The following is a 16,054-nucleotide window of genomic DNA, read 5'->3' on the forward strand; positions in this document are numbered from 1 at the left end:
TGCCTGTAGTCCCAGCTACTCGGGAGGCTAAAGCAGTAGGATGGCTGAACCCAGGAGTCTGAGGCTGCAGTGAGCCAGGATTGTGCCACTGCACTGTAGCCTGGATGACAGCACAGGACCCTGTCTCAAAGAAAAGAAAAAAAACAACAGAAGCCTTCCTAATACGTGCTGAATGATAACTGAGACTGAGGTTGTGATGATGCCCTCGGGCTGTGGCAAACTACCCATAATCTTGTGGCCTTAGCTACACGAGGCCGACCACAGGGCCCTGGTGAGATTCACCCAGAGCACACCATGGCGGGGCTGTGCACTGAAGGATGGGTTTAATTCCCCGTGGGAAAGACAGTGCCAACAGGTGCATCCCTGGCAGGGCTGCTATGGGACAGAACAGGGTCAGACTGGTATGGGGTCCAGCGATGGAGGGGGGACCACAGGGAACTTGCTGCTGAGGAGCCATATGAAGAGCACCCCGAGAAAGACGCAAGGGCCATGGAAGTCCCAAACAGAAAGGGTTTCCAGCCAAGTGGAGCGGGCCAGTTTCACTGAGGATGTGACCTCTTTAACTGAAGTAGAAGAATGTCAAGGACGGGGGTCTGGGGAGGAAGGCATAGAAGCCGGGACGAGCCCAGGACACGTCCAGGACAGAGGTGGACACGGGGTGTCCAGTGCACAGGCCCCTCAGACAGAGGCAGATATGGAGTCCCCAGAGCACAGGCCCCTCGGACAGAGGCGGACATGGGGTGCCCAGAGCACAGGCCCCTCAGGGCGGGCAGGAGGCCGCTGAGACAAGGAGCTAGCACAGAGGGTCTGACTGCAGGACCAAGAGTTTCAGCTGAATTTTCATGGGCAACAGGCAGTCCGTGAGGGTTCTGGGGAAGAGGGGGGTTGATGGGAAGAGGGGGGTTGATCCGCTGTCTACTTTAGGCCAAAACATTAATCTCTTTGAGTCACACTAAGAAAAAAAAAATAAATGAACGGTGTTGTGGGGCAGTGAGGAGGCTCCTGGAAACAGTTCTGGAAAGACGGCGACCACCTGTGCAGCAGCAGCACGTGCCAGGTACCATCACCCACAACACCACAGCCACCCCACGGGAACTGCCATCCTCTACAGAGGCCACCGAGGTCCGGAGAGGAGTGCCTTGTCCAAGCTCACCTGCCCTGGGCCACCAGGTGGCACAGCCTCCCCCAGGTGAGGGTGGAACGGCAGGGCAGCTGCTGCCCACTGAGCCGCCTCACCAGGCCTGCAGGGACTGCTTCTGGAAGCTGCTGTGGGTCAGCCCTGTCCCTGTCCTCATAACCCCGCATCCCCTGCCCCGCCTGGGTGTGCACGTGTCCGCTGGCAGGCCAAGACCTGGAATGCAGAGAGAAGCCAACGAGCAGACCTCCAGCTTGGCTGCTGGTGCTCAGCACGTCAACCACCTTGGCGAGTCCACTCTTCTGCAGCCTCCACACACTGTGTCGGGAACAGCTGGGCTCCAGCTAGGAACCCTGGAGTGGATCAAAGAAACTCACTCTGGAGCTTTGAAGCACGCGTTTTGGTGTGTCCCGGCAGCAACGCTGCTCAGTTCACAGTGGGAGCGGAATCGCTGGCTCTCACTCAGAGTGCCTCTGTTCTCCCTCAGGCTCCTTCCTCCCCGTCTGCAGACCCAAAGGCCGCTAGGCTCCTGCCGCAGCTGGCATATGGAAGGCCCGGGAGCTCACGGCGGTCACTCACCTTGCCCTGCTTAACACAAAGGAGTCTTTGACCATGACCACTGGGCCCAGCTCGGGACATTCGGAGTCGTGGTACTGGCTGCAGTCTTCACACCCTGCAAGCAGACATCCGGGCATTAGAGCACCCGGGGAGGGAGACACCTAAAGAACACAAACCTGGGAAATGGGGACCCTGGCCCCATGAGGGTGACCCAGAGTCATGAGACACATGCATGCCGACACTGCAAAGACAAGCAAGGGAGGGTGCACTGGATGGCACAAGGCCTGTGTCCCGAAGGCCTCTGTCAGCTCTCGTGCACACATGAGGAGTGCAAAGGCAGGACACGCCCCCAGGGAAAGCTCTAGCTCCGCCGCACACCTCAAATCAAGCACGGTCACCTCCATGGTGACGAAGACCGAGACCCTCCCCAAAGAATGAGCATAAATGAAAATGGCCAATGTTAGCGGGTTCATCCCTCCTGCCTAGCCCTGGATTACTTTTCTGAATCAAGTGCTACCCCCTGCAAAGTGCCCTCGGCCAGGAGTTCTGAGAAAGGTGATCCTATTAAAACCATACCCCTGTAGTGTACTGCTTATGAAATAAATGTTTCATAGGGAAATTTTAAATATATAGCTTTTCCATATTATAAAAACCAAATGTAGACGTGGCTTTGCCCAGACAGCAAGCGCCATGCCCATCTGTGTTCTATGACATAGGGCTGGTCTCGGACCTCGGACAGGTCCCTGAGTCACTTACAGATAAACATGATCTCTTCGCTCCCATCTTCAGCCATCTCTGACACCTGTCAGGACACAAGAGAGCCTCATTAATGACAAGCTCTTACCAAAATACTTTTGTTTTGTTTTTGAAATTGAGCTCCCTCTGTTGCCCAGGATAGATAGAGTACAGTGGCAGGATCTTGGCTCAATGCAACCTCTGCCTCCCAGGTTCAAGTGATTCTCCTGCCTCAGCCTCCTGAGTAGCTGGGACTACAGGTGTGAGCCACCACACCCAGCTAATTTTTGTATTTTTAGCAGAGACGGGGTTTCACCATGTTGGCCAGGCTGGTCTCAATCTCTTGACCTTGTGATCCACCTGCCTCGGCCTCCGAAAGTGCTGGTATTACAGGTGTGAGCCACAGTGCCTGGCCTCTTACCAAAATAATGTTTAAAGACAATTCCTACTAAAGGCCTCCTCCAGCCAGTATAGGGACATTACGTGGTGTTCTAAAGAGAGCACACAGTGGGGTCTCCTCTTATTGTGGGATGGGGCTGGGGTCCCTGAAACATCTTCTCACCTCAAATAATGTTATTTTTAATAAAAGCAATGGATTTGAATGGCCTCATGAACTCAGACTTTCATCTTTTCATATTAGCCATCAATTTCCATTTTTAAAACAAATATATCACCTTTTTTTGGTGACAGGGTCTTGCTCTGTCGCCCAGGCTGGAGTGCAGTGGTGTGATCAAGGCTCACTGCAGCCTCTACCTGCTGGGCTCAAGCAATCCTCCTACCTCAGCCTCCCAAAGTGCTGGGATTATGGCACAAGCCATCGTGCCCACCTATATCACCATTTTTAAAAAGCCGGTTGTCACTTTTTTCCCCTCACTCACTGCGTCGTGAATTCCTCAATGGCAGGTATGTCTAATGCAACATTTCTTCTTCAGCTCCTAACCTATGCCTGGTGCCCCATGAACACTTGTTTCTCTGGGGACTAAATCAATGCGTGACATTGTGGAGGACTCTCGTGCTCCCACATAAGCTGTTATCAGATCCAATAATTCTATTCTCTATCCATCCTTGAGGTTCACCTCCAGAAACACTTGCATAGTGGGTAGATGAGCATAAACTGACACCCCCACACACATATATTCACAGGGTGGATCTAGACATTGTTCATTCTGGGGCCTCACATTCCTGGGCTGTAAAATGGAAATAAAAACACCCACCTCATGCAGTTTGGGAGGAGCATAAAGTGAAATACACACAGTATGTGCCACCAAATGATTATTCCTCCTCTGCCCACCCCCATCCCCAACTGTGCCCACCGGCATGTCCTTCCTGCAACCTGCTTCTCTGATGCCTGTTGCTGGGTGGTTTAGGAAAGTGTGCATGCTGGCACTTCTTGAATGCTGATTCCACACGCCCTCCACCCCGCTCATCCCCAGCAGCTTGAAGGGTGAAAAGCAGACCGTGCAAAACTCATATGGAAACTCACAGTCACTGAACATGTGTGTCTGAGAGCAGTGCAGGGTTGAAAACTTCAAGTTAGGTGAGTGAGTTAGCTACAAGGAAGTGAGGCAGAGGAGAGAGAGTTCCAATTTGCCCTTAAAATGCCAGAAATAACAAGGGGGGGGGTGAAATTTTCTCCCAAAACAGCACTGTATCTTCTTTTCCTGGGAACACACATTCACGTTCAAAGGTATCTCGTGCGGCTCTAGCAAGTATGACTCAGTTTCATAGCCGCATTCGGCCTCGCCTGCCCCAGTTCCTGTGGATGGGCACCTCGGCGCAAATAGGGACCAGTCTGGGATGGGGGCTCAGCTGGGCAGTGAGCAGGAGATGAATAGGACAAAGGGCAGAAGAAACCTAGAGTGGGGTGGGGAGTTTTCATGAGTTGCTGCTGTGCTACTGGAGGTGTAGGACCTGCGTGCCCCCTGCAGGAACCCACGTGACTCACGGTCAGGCGCTTGGGCAATGGGAACGATAGGCCTTAAGAGGCGCCCCACACTGCGGTCAGATCACCGCAGAACACAGAGTCGCAACAAAGGTATTGGAATCGGAGTGGGAGGATGGAAGGAAGTCGTCCGGGCCTTGCTTACTTGGGAGTCTGCACGAATCCCCCGAGGCCTCGTGTGGCCGCCTCTCCCCGGGGCAGACCTTGCCTCTGGCCTACACCTCTCACAGACTGCCCACCCCTTCTAGGTGCCCCCAAAAAAGGTCCCCTCTGAGCGGAGCTGCTGGGAGAGGAAACCCAGAAGAGAGGGGCGAGGGAAGCTGGAGAGCAGGGTTTTAGCCCCCTGTGCTGCACTCTGATTCTATGTAAATGTCCGAGTCCTGCCAATAAGGGTCCTGATTAGCAGCATCTGGTCCCCAAAATGAGGCCTCTCTAAAACGGCTCCTCTGGGCCCAAGATCAGAGACCACAGCCACCCTGGGCTGCAGATCAGGCCTGATAAATGGAGCATCTTCAAAGTCTTTGCTGTCTTGGCAAAACTCCCTTTAACACTCAGAAAGTGCCTTTATAGAAGGGGAAGTGTGGTCTCCAGACCTCTAAGGCACACAAGACATCCCAGAACAAGGCACACAGGAAGTACTGTTTCAGGGAAAAGTACTGTTTCAGAAGAAAAAAGAACTAGAAGTTCGAGATGCTGGGCAGGCGCGTGGCTCACGTCTGTAATCCCAGCACTTTCAGAGATGAGGACGGGCAGATCACTTCAGGTCAGGAGTTTGAGACCAGCCTGGCCGACATGGTGAAACCCCATCTCTACTAAAAATACAAAAACTAGCCAGGCGCGGTGGCACGTGCCTGTAATCCCAGCTACTCGAGAGGCTGAGGTAGGAGAATCGCTTGAACCCGGGAGGTGGAGGTTGCAGTGAGCTGAGATCGCGCCCCTGCACTCCAGCCTGGGCGACCGAGTGAGACTCCACCTCAAAAAGAAAAAAAAAAAAGTGCGAGGTCCCCCTATCTCAACCACCAATCCTGGGAAGACTTACCTTACATTAGTGATTTCAAAATGTGGTCCCTGGACCAGGAACCAGCAGTGCCAGCACTGCTTGGGAACATTTCAGAAATGCACATCCTTGCCTCCCACCCCCAGACCTGATGAATCAGGCTTGGCAGAGGGCCCTGCACTCTGCTTGCAAAGCCCTCCACGTGGTTCGGATGCAGCTCAAGTCTGAGAACCACTGCTTTGCCTGAAAATCTCTTTAAAATTTATATGACTACTACTACAAAAACTAACTAAACACAACTGCCATCACAATAAGACCATAGTAATAATATCAGGAAACCAAACTTATCAGAAATGTCAATTAAGCTCAGAGTAGGACCATCTGCATCTAACCTGGTGGTAAACGGGAAATGGGGGGTGACTTCAGGCAAATGGGGGGTGACTTCAGGTTCCTTACACGGAACGCTCCGTGAAGACAACTGTTAAAAACAACTTTGAAAAAGAAGACTGAAGTGACAGACTCAGTCTACCTGACTTCAAACTTAATTATCAAGCTACCATCATAAAAACTTTGATACCGGTGAGAAGGTGGACAGAAATCAATGGAACAAAACAGAAAACCCAGAAATAGACCTAAACAAACATGCCCAAAGCATTTTTTTTTTTGAGATGGAGTCTTGCTCTGTCGCCCAGGCTGGAGTGCAGTGGCGCGATCTCAGCTCATGGCAACCTCCGCCTCCCAAGTTCAAGCGATTCTCCTGCCTCAGCCTCCCGAGTAGCTGGGATTACAGGCACGTGCCACCACACCCAGCTAATTTTTGTATTTTTAGCAGAGACGGGGTTTCACCATGTTGGCCAGGAGGGCCTCGATCTCTTGACCTCGTGATCTGCCCACCTCGGCCTCCCAAAGTGCTGGGATTACAGGTGTCAGCCACCGCGCCTGGCCTGCATTTTTTTACAAAGACAAAAGCGGATTGGATTTTAAAATCCAAGCGAGGAAGGGCAACCATTTCAGCAGTTGGTGCAGGAACAACTGGGCATCCACAGTTCATTCAAAAAAATGAACTATAACTTCATATCTTATTAGAAAATTAACTCAAAATGGATCACAGTCTTAAAACATAAAATATTAAATAATAATAGAACTTAGAAAAACAGAGAAAATCTTTGGGCTCTAGGGCAAGCCACAGTTTTTAGGCTTGTCACCAAAAACACAATCTATAAAAGGAAAATCATTTGCATCTTCATTCAGAAGGCAACAGGCAACCCAAAAACCAACATGTCAAAAGTAAAAACATCTGGACGCTCCTGACAAAGTCTCTCTGCCCCCACCTCCTACATCTTAGGACGCAGTTGTCAGAGAGACCTGGAACCGCTGTGACCTCTCTCGCCTCCCTCTGACACCTGCCCATCACCCACTACCTGCAGCCCCCCTTACTACCTCCCTTGGCCACATCCCACTTTCTCCCACCTGTAAGGCTGCAAAGGGTCTCCAGATAACTCTTCCTCCTCTGCCTGGGCCGCCAACCCATTTTCCACACTGCAGAGCAGTTCTTCTAGAACATAAATCCAATCACATCGCTTGCCAGCCTGAAGCTTCACTGGCTTCCCACTGTCCCAGGAACAAAACCCAAACTCCTGCACATGACCAGGCACTGCCTTTCTCAGCAGCCTTCTCACCTCACCTCCCCACCCCCACCCTCTCCAGCCACGCTTCCCGGAACACCAAGCTGGGTCCTGCCTCTGGGCCTTTGCACATGCTCGCCCCCCAAGGCTGGCCCTCTCCCCAGCCCTCTCTGCAATGCCCGCTCACTCCTCAGTACCCACTCCCCACTCCCCTGCTCAGTCCTTGCTCCCCAGCCCTCTCTGCAAGTCCCCACTCCTCTGCTCACTCCTCACTCCCCAGCCCTCTCTGCCATGCCTGCTCACTCCTCAGTCCCCACTCCCCACTCCCCTGCTCAGTCCTCGCTCCCCAGCCCTCTCTGCAAGTTCCCACTCCCCTGCTCACTCCTCACTCCCCAGCCCTCTCTGCCATGCCTGCTCACTCCTCAGTCCCCACTCCCCACTCCCCGGCTCACTCCTCACTCCCCTGCTCACTCCTCACTCCCCAGCCCTCTCTGCCATGCCTGCTCACTCCTCAGTCTTAGCTTAATGTCACTTCTTCAGGGAGGGTCTCCCTGATCCACCTGTCCAAAGCGTGGCATGCTTTCTAAAAGCGCTCTGCGATTTCCTTCACAGCACCGTCACCCGTGTAGCCATGCCTGTGTGTGACTGATCTCATGTCTCTCCCACCACACTTCAATGGCCAAGAGGGCAAGGCTTGTGGCAGCCTTGCACAGTGGAATATACTTGGACCCTCCTCGGCACCAGCACACGGGACAGGCCAACGTCTGATAAGAGAATCAGCCACTTCCTGGTACACCCCCTAACACACCCCAGGCTGTGGACGCGAGGTCCACCCCAGGCACAGCCACTTCCCCTCAGTCCACCATGGGGGTTCCACCATCTTTCAAGACAGATCCCTAACCTCACCCTCCCTGACACGTTTCTCCCTTCAATTACTCTCACATCCTCTGTGATCCCCCCAAAAAGTTGACTATTCCTAAACCACTATCTCAGTTTCACATAATGTCATGCACATGGTCTGTTTTTTCTACTAGATTTATTTTCTTTCATTTTATTTTGAGACAGTCTTGCTCTGTCACCCAAGCTGGAGTATAATGGTCCCATCACAGCTCACTATAGCCTCAAACTCGTGACCTCCTGCAATCCTCCAGCTTCAGCCTCTCAAGTAGCTGGGACTACAGGCACGCACCACCATGCCCAGCAAATTTTTTAATTTTTTGTAGAGATTTGGTCTCACTATGTTGGCCAGACTGGTCTCAAACTCCTGGCCTCAAGCAATCCTCCTGCTTCAGCCTCCCATTTTGGATTACAGGTATGAGACCCCACGCCCAGCCTCTACTAGATCTTTAACCATGAAAGACAGAAGCTTAAAAGTGACTTTTCCACTCACTCCCTTTGTTCAATTCTTATGTATTTTGTATGTAGCACCCTATGTATAAGAGAGCCCTGATAAATCTTTTGACCTGACACCTTCTTCACCTCCAGATAATTAAGAGTGGTTGGAAAGTTCCAAATGTTTCATTTGCACAAGTTACGCCAAGAAAGTTCAGAAGTTTAGTCAGATTAGCACTAAGATCTGGAGGAGAAATTTTACATGTTCCATATAAAAAGGGATTTTAAACTTTTATATTATTGTTTTCGATATTTACAAAGCACCCAGCAAGGTTCCAATGCTACCACAATGACCTGCGCTTGGCCTCTGCCATCCCTGGCCCATGACAGGAGGTGGCCCCGGCCTGGGGTCTTTCTCCTTAGTGGCCTCCAGGGACCACCCTGGTCTGGCTTTGGCCAGGCCGCTGCCTTCCCTCCACTTGACACTAAGCCTGTCTATGGGGTTCCTGGTTCACGTACTTGAAAGAAAGTTCAAACAAAGCCTGTGCTACTGAAGAAATCTTGCAAGCCAACAATGCTGTTCTTGGAATCTGCAGCCTGGCATCCACAAGACCATCTTATCAGCTCAAACAAAACGAAGTCCATTTCTTGTCCAGATATTCGTGGGACACCTAACATGGCCAGCTGGTGTTGAAGGGGCTGTTCATTTGGGGCAGCAGAACGAGCACAACGCTTCCCCCCTTCCACACACACTACACAACAGAGGGTGCGACCGGGGCCTGCACAGGGGAAGCCAGAGAGGGCTGGTAGAGCCCAGATCCGGCTGGACCACCTGACCCGCATCTTGATTCTTGGGGAGAAGCCAAAACACCTCCACTCCCTGGGGAGACCCTACTCACTCCCTTCTCAGTACAAACGGGGAAAGGTCTAGAACAAGGAATCCGAACTTTCTGTTGTTACCAGATGGGTGGATGGGTTCAACCACAACCTGCTCGCCTAGCAGGGTGACCTCCCCAGGCAGGGCTAAGGGAGCAGGGACTCCTTTCTGTGCTGAGCTCTGAGATGTGGGGAGATGCCTGACACCCTCAGCTCAGAAAGCCCAGAAACCTCACTGACTATCTGAGTTTTGCACAGATTTTCTATTCACACAGTGACTCTGCAGAAGGCAGCCACTCAGGTGCCTCTGCTGCGCCGGTAGTCAAACTTCCTAACACTGAAAGGAGTTAAGACGCAACTCCTTTCTACTCTAGCCCTGACCTCCTCTGTTCACAATCTTCCCCAGGGCTGGGGGCAGATTTTCCTGCTTACCCCAGGAAAAGTTTTGTGCAAAGGGTCCTGAAAGCAGTGAAAGGAAAGCAAGCTGAGGCTCTACACACTTCAGCAGAACAGGTGAAACATACATGTTGAAGAGACAGAGTCTCACTATGTTGCCCAGGCTGGAGCGCAGTGGTTTTTCACAGGCGTGAACATAGCGCACTACAGCCTCAAACTCCTGGGCACAAGCGACCCTCCTGCCGCAGCCTCCGCATAGCTGGGAGTACAGCCGTTGTGCCCAGCTTGAAAAACCGTTTTGAGGATTATTTATTAATATGATCTGCAAAGGCTGAGGAGGTTTAGAAAAAGCTACTGGTTTTGAAATATTAGGAAATGAAAGCTTCATGATTTTAAAAGACACATGTCTGGAGAAAATGTTGTCCATCTGCACAATTTTGTCATTTCAAGAATGTCACATAGGCTGGCACAGTGGCTCATGCTCGTAATCCCAGCAGTTTGGGAGGCCAAGGCAGGTGAATCACCTGAGGTCAGGAGTTCAAGACCAGCCTGGCCAACATGGCAAAACCCCATCTCCATTAAAAATACAAAAATTAGCCAGGTGTGGTGGTGGGCGCCTGTAATCCCAGCTACTTGGGAGGCTGAGGCAGGAGAATCACTTGAACCTGGGAGGTGGATGCTGCAGTGAGACGAGATCCACTGCAGCCTGGGCAACACTGTCTCAAAAAAAAAAAAAAAAGAATGTCATATAAATGAAATCAGACAGCCTGTGACCTTTGAGATTGGCTTTTTCTAACTGAAATAATGCCCTTGAGATCCCTCCAGGATGTTGCCTCTATCAAAAGCTCATTCCTTTATATTGCTGAATAATATTCCATGATTCGAGTGCATTACCGTTTGTTTAGCAATTCACTCACTCACGGAAGGACACTTGCAATTTTTCCCACACGGGGCTGTTACAAATAAAGCTGTTAGGAGCAATCGTGTACAGGTTTTTTTGTACATACGTTTTCATTTCTCTGAGGTAAATGCCCAGGAGTGCAATGACTGGGTCATCTGTTAGGAGGATGTTTCGTTTTTGAGTAAACTGACAGGCTGTTTTCCAGAGAGGCTGCAGCACTTTGCACCTCCCACCAGCGACACAGGAGAGATCCAGTTTCTCGGTGGCCTCACCAGCATCTGGTGGGTCACTATTTTTTATTTTAGTCATTCTGGCAGATGTGAAGTGGTGTCTCCTTGTGGTTTTAATTTGCATTTCCCTAGTGGCTAAAGACGCTGAACATCTTTTCACGTGCTTGTAGGCCACATGTATTAATATTAATAAATCCTCTTCAGTAAAAGGTCTCTTTGCATCTTTTGCCCATTTTCCTTTTTCTTTTTCTTTTTTTTTTTTTTTTTTTTGAGATGGAGTCTCCCTGTCACCCAGGCTGGAGTACAGTGGCATGATCTCAGCTCACTGCAACTTCCACCTCCCAGGTTCAAGCAATTCTCCTGCCTCAGCCTCCAAGTAACTGGGAGTACAGGTGCCCACCACCATGCCCGGCTAATTTTTGTATTTTTAGTAGAGATGGGGTTTCACCATGTTGGCCAGGCTGGTCTTGAACTCCTCACCTCGTGATCCACCCGCCTCGGCCTCACAAAGTGCTGGGATTCCAGGCATGAGCCACTGCGCCCGGCCCTCTTGCCCATTTTCTAGTTGGACTGACAGGGTTATTTTACGGTTGTGCTTGAGAGTTCCTCATCTGTATATATAGATGCTTTGTCGCGTGTAGTTTGCAAGTATTTTCTCCCTGTCTGGGGCTTGTCTTTCCATTCCTCCCACTCCCAGTTTAAGGGTCTTCTGCAGAGCAATGGTTTTTAATGTTGTTGAAGTCAAATGGATGGACCTTCCCTTTCACAGACTATGCTTGTGATTACCACATCTAAGACCTCTCTTCACCAAGCCCAAGGTTCCAAAGACTTTCTCCTACGTTTCTCAGAAAAGGCTTTAAGAGGGAGTCTCACTCTGTCGCCCAGGCTAGAGTGCAGTGGCGCGATCTCGGCTCACTGCAACCTCCACCTCCAGGGCTCAAGCGATCTTCCTGCCTCAGCCTTCTGAGTTGTTAGACTACAGGCACACATCACCGGCTATTTTTTTTTTTGAGACGTGGTGGAGTTTCACTGTTGTTGCCCAGGCCAGGGTCCAATGGTGCGATCTCGGCTCACCACAACCTCCGCCTCCCAGGTTCAAGTGATTCTCCTGCCTCAGCCTCTGGAGTAGCTGGGATTACAGGCATGCACCACCACACCTGGCTAATTTTGCATTTTTAGTAGAGACGGGGTTTCTCCATGTTGCCAAAGCTGGTCTTGAACTCCTAGGCTCAAGCCATTTATCCACCTCGGCCTCCCAAGTGCTGGGATTACAGGCGTGAGCCACCAGGCCCAGCTAGAAAAGTCTTATAAGTATACATCTTACATTTAAATCTGTTATCCAATCTGAATTAATTTTTGTATAAGCTGAGAGGCTGAGGCTGAGGTCCACCTTTTTGTCTACAACGCCCCATGGCCTCGGCACTGCTGACTGGCTTCTGCGCCTCTGTCAAAGCCGGATGCCCACACTTACGTGCATCCATGCCTGGGTCTCCCTTCTAGTCCACTGATCTCTCCAGCAGCACCACGCTCGGCGGAGCCCAGTCAATGCAGTCTTGATGACTGCAGCTTTAATCAAGTCTCAAAGCTGGGCAGAATGGTTCCTCCCACTTTATTCTTCTTTTGCAACGTTGTTCCAGCCATTCTATTCTAGTTACTTTGCCTTTCCATAAAAACTTGAGAACAATCTTGGTTTAAGCCATAAAAATTCTTGCTCAGATTCACATATGTAATTTTAGTAACATTTTATTAATCCAGTACACCCAAAATATTATGTCAACATCTATTAATATAAACACAGAAAAAATACAATATAAAAAAAGTATTAAGGAATTTTTTCATACTAAGCCTTAGCAATCCAGTGTGGATTTTACCCTTTCAGCTTCTTAATTTGGACCAGCCCTGGTCTGGAGGCTCAGGGAGTTTTTGTTGAAGCAGGAGGAGCATCTTTCCCGCTGGGCACATGGCCTCGTGACAATATTAAAAGCACTGAGGGAAAACCCACTAACGGAAAAAGCAAACGTGTTTTCAAAAATATGCGCCGCAGAACCGTCCTGAAAAATGCTGTGGGTGGGCTTCAGGGGGCTAGCGGGTGGGTGGAGACGGACTCTGACTCAGTCAGATTGTGACACCCTGCAGATTCCCACTCTGGAGTCACGACACACACTGGCACGGCAGAGGCCCCGAAAAGTCCTTCAACAAAAATCTCTGCTGAGATGTGTTCTGTCCAGCAGGTGCCCGAATTTATTTGGGCAAAGAGCACCTTTTGCACACACTGATGAACGTGCTAAAGAAGGATGGTCCACACTGCAGACTCCCGGGGTCAGCAAAGGGGCAGGGCCTGGCTTTGCTACAAGATAGAGGACTAGACACCAGGCCCAGGGTGTGAGTCTGCCTCTGCTGTTTACCAGATGAGAGAGACCTCAGGTGAGTTATGGCCCCTCCAAGGACCTCAGTTTCCTTCCCTTACAATAAGAGGGGTGGCCTGGTACTCACCAAGTCCCTTTCAGTTGGCACAACTTCCAAATTTCAGTTCATTGTTACTGTCTCATAAAGTAGTGTTAAAACACAGATACAGACATACAGATAAAACACAGATACAGACATGTAGATAAAACACAGATACAGATGGGTAGACAGAGGTTTTTTACCCAGCTTCCAAGGCTGTGATGAAATGGCACAATACAGCAACCACTCCTCACTGCCTGCTGCCCAGCAGTTAAAAGGCATGCGTTCTACAGGCCGGCAGTAACTCCCTTTCTTTCTCATCTTATTTCCCATTAAATACAATGCTTTCTTCCAGCCTTGTCCAGGGGTTCTGCATGCCCCAGGAGTGTTTGGGGGACTCTCTTTGGCCCTCCATTCCCCCCACCCCCACCCCCCAACCTCCTGCACCACCACCTCTGCCTCTGCCTGGGGTCACCCTCTCTGTCACTGTCCCTCTTGAGCAGCAGCTGCCATTGTTAAAGCCACAGGCTGTCCCTGTCTGGGCCCATATCCTTCCTCCCATACTGGAGTGAGCCCACCAGGAGGTAGGGCAGGATTGCGTCGCAGGCCTGCACTCGCAGGGCTCAGTGGCTCAGTGTCGGACACCTCATTCCCTAGAGATGTTTCCAAGAGCTGCTCACTGACCCTCTGGTTCCCAATCTGGGACCTGTAGGCCAACAGTGGGTCACGAAAGTAGACATGGGAAGCCCACTGTCCCTCTCCACGTGTCTTGAAACATGACAGAAACTAACAGTGGTCCTCTGTTGTTACCACTGACAGCCAATCAGCAGCCTCCTTCCTGGATGGTTGCTGCTCCTCCAGACCTGCTGCATTTCATCACCTCTCCAGCACCCAGGCTCAGGACGTGCAGACACAGGGGTGCTCTGACCAGCCCTGCCGAGTACAGTCTCTCCTGCAGCATGCTGGCCTCCGCCTGCGCACACCTACGTGACATGACTAGAACCCTCCTTGGCCCAGCCCCGCCCATCTGCAAGGAAGGCCCCAGGATACAATGGAACATCGGGCCCTTTTATTTCCAAGTCTTTCTTTTTGTCTTCTCTAAAATAAAGCAAATAGCTATTATATAGCTAGAAATAGCATAAGGTTTTCTTAAGAGTATTTCTTTTATGATTTCTTCTCTTTTGTCACTTTCTGAACCTCTTGGTTTCATCCAAATGGTATCTATATAAACAGCTTTAAAAAACAAAAAGTGCCCCTTTCCCCTTCCCCATTTGCTATCCCATTCCCCAGGGCGGCCATTCAAGCCTCTTTCTGCTGTATCTGATTCTACACCTCAAAATAACATGCTTCTCTGAGATCCCTCATTTCTCAAACTTGGATCTTGCATTTTTACTTCTTATGGCAGATGAAGGGCTAGCTTTCTTACATTCTCTTCCCCTCCCCTCATTTCCCAGTATGATTATAGTTAAATCGATGTATATATTATGACTCTGAAAATATTGGCTGCCCTAACAAGTTCATTATTAATACATTTTTTTCTTCAAAAGAAATAATGAACTTAAACAACTTCATTATCAATAACTTTAATTGATTTGTTATATTTGCTTAGGCCTTATTTTTTATACTTTTGACACATAATCAATTGTACCTATTTATGGGGTACAAACTGATGCTTCTAATGGATAGTAATCAGATCAGGGGAATAAGCGTATCCATCATCTCAAACATGTATCATCTCTTTGTGTCGGAAACATTCAACATGCTGAGCACACATTTTGTTTGCTACCATTGTGCGGGGCAGAGGCGGTGGTGCAGGAGGTCGGGGGACGGTGAGGGCCAAAGAGAGCACAAAATGCACACTCCTGGGCACATGGAACCACTGGATTCGGCTGGAAGAAAGCACTGTATTTAGTGAGAAATAAGATGAGAGAGAAAGGGGTTTATAGCCAGTTTATAGAACTGTGCTAGGTGGCTTCACGTGCATGTGGCTTGTTTTTGCTGCCTGTGTGCAGGTTTTGTGTGCTGCACGTGCACGGGTTCTGTTGCTGGTGGTGGTAGGAGGGAAAGACACCCATGGCTATAACTTCCCGCACCCTGCGATTGCGTCTCCTTACAGTTTTTCACCAGGTCAGACCAACAAGATGGACCAGGGGTTCCACTGTGTTTCCTAGCACCTCCCCTCCTTGTCCCATGCCCTCAAGGTCTGACACCAGCTGCATCCTGGGCCTCCCCTTCCACATCACCCTGGGGGCGCCTGGTTCCTTCTCCTGCATGTGAAGCTGTTTCCTGAGCCTCATTGCTCCCCTTTCCTTGGTCTACTCCCCGGATCTGGAAAGCACATTTTCCTGTAGTTTCCGTAGGAGGGCGCATGGGGGTATATCTTGTGGGGGGATTTGTCATGTCTGTGAATGTCCTTATTCTACCCTCACACCTCAGTTAGGCTGCCTGAGTACACGGCCACTGGTCACTTTCACTCCGAACGCCCAATGTCCAAGGAAGGACTCCATGGTCCGTCAGCTTCCAGCGTCGTGACTGATGCATCTGGTATCTTTCCTGCCAGCAAATCTCCTCTGTGCAGCTCTCTACCTCCAGAATCTTTCGGAATTTTTGTTACAGCTCCCGTGACCTGAAATTCTGTGACCTGCTTTGATGCTGTGCACTGACTGGGCCTTCAACCATGCCCTTCAGCCCTACTGTTTTCTTGTACTGTTTATGATTTCTTCTGCGTTCTCACTTTCTGAACCTCTTAGTTTCATCAAAGATGACATCTATATTTCTCATTTTCACATCTGGTTCTTTAAGAGGGAGAGAAAGGTGTGCCCTCTACCATCTTAAAAATGGAAACTCTGCTGGGCGCGGTGGCTTATACCTGTCATCCCAGC

The 16,054-nt window shown here is 50.2% G+C and overlaps 1 protein-coding gene across 13 annotated transcripts in view; it reads right to left on the reverse strand.

The window, feature by feature from the left end:
* Positions 1-16,054, reverse strand: part of PRDM15 (PR/SET domain 15) — an 81,210-nt gene that overhangs the window by 59,614 nt on the left and 5,542 nt on the right. For 10 of the 13 annotated variants that reach the window (XM_055105197.2, XM_034947866.3, XM_034947865.3 and 7 more), the window contains 2 exons: positions 2,450-2,495; positions 1,715-1,808 (listed from right to left, as the gene is read on the reverse strand). In XM_055105197.2, the coding sequence (XP_054961172.1) occupies positions 1,715-1,808; positions 2,450-2,486 (131 nt within the window). In that variant the 5' untranslated portion in view covers positions 2,487-2,495. Of the gene's footprint in view, positions 1-1,153; positions 1,352-1,714; positions 1,809-2,449; positions 2,496-12,198; positions 13,514-16,054 lie in introns of those variants that run through there. The other 3 variants (XM_063601411.1, XM_063601415.1, XM_034947871.3) reach the window with 3 other exon arrangements.

This window comes from Pan paniscus, chromosome 22, assembly GCF_029289425.2.
Source record: "Pan paniscus chromosome 22, NHGRI_mPanPan1-v2.0_pri, whole genome shotgun sequence".
In the NCBI taxonomy this organism is placed as follows: domain Eukaryota; kingdom Metazoa; phylum Chordata; class Mammalia; order Primates; family Hominidae; genus Pan; species Pan paniscus.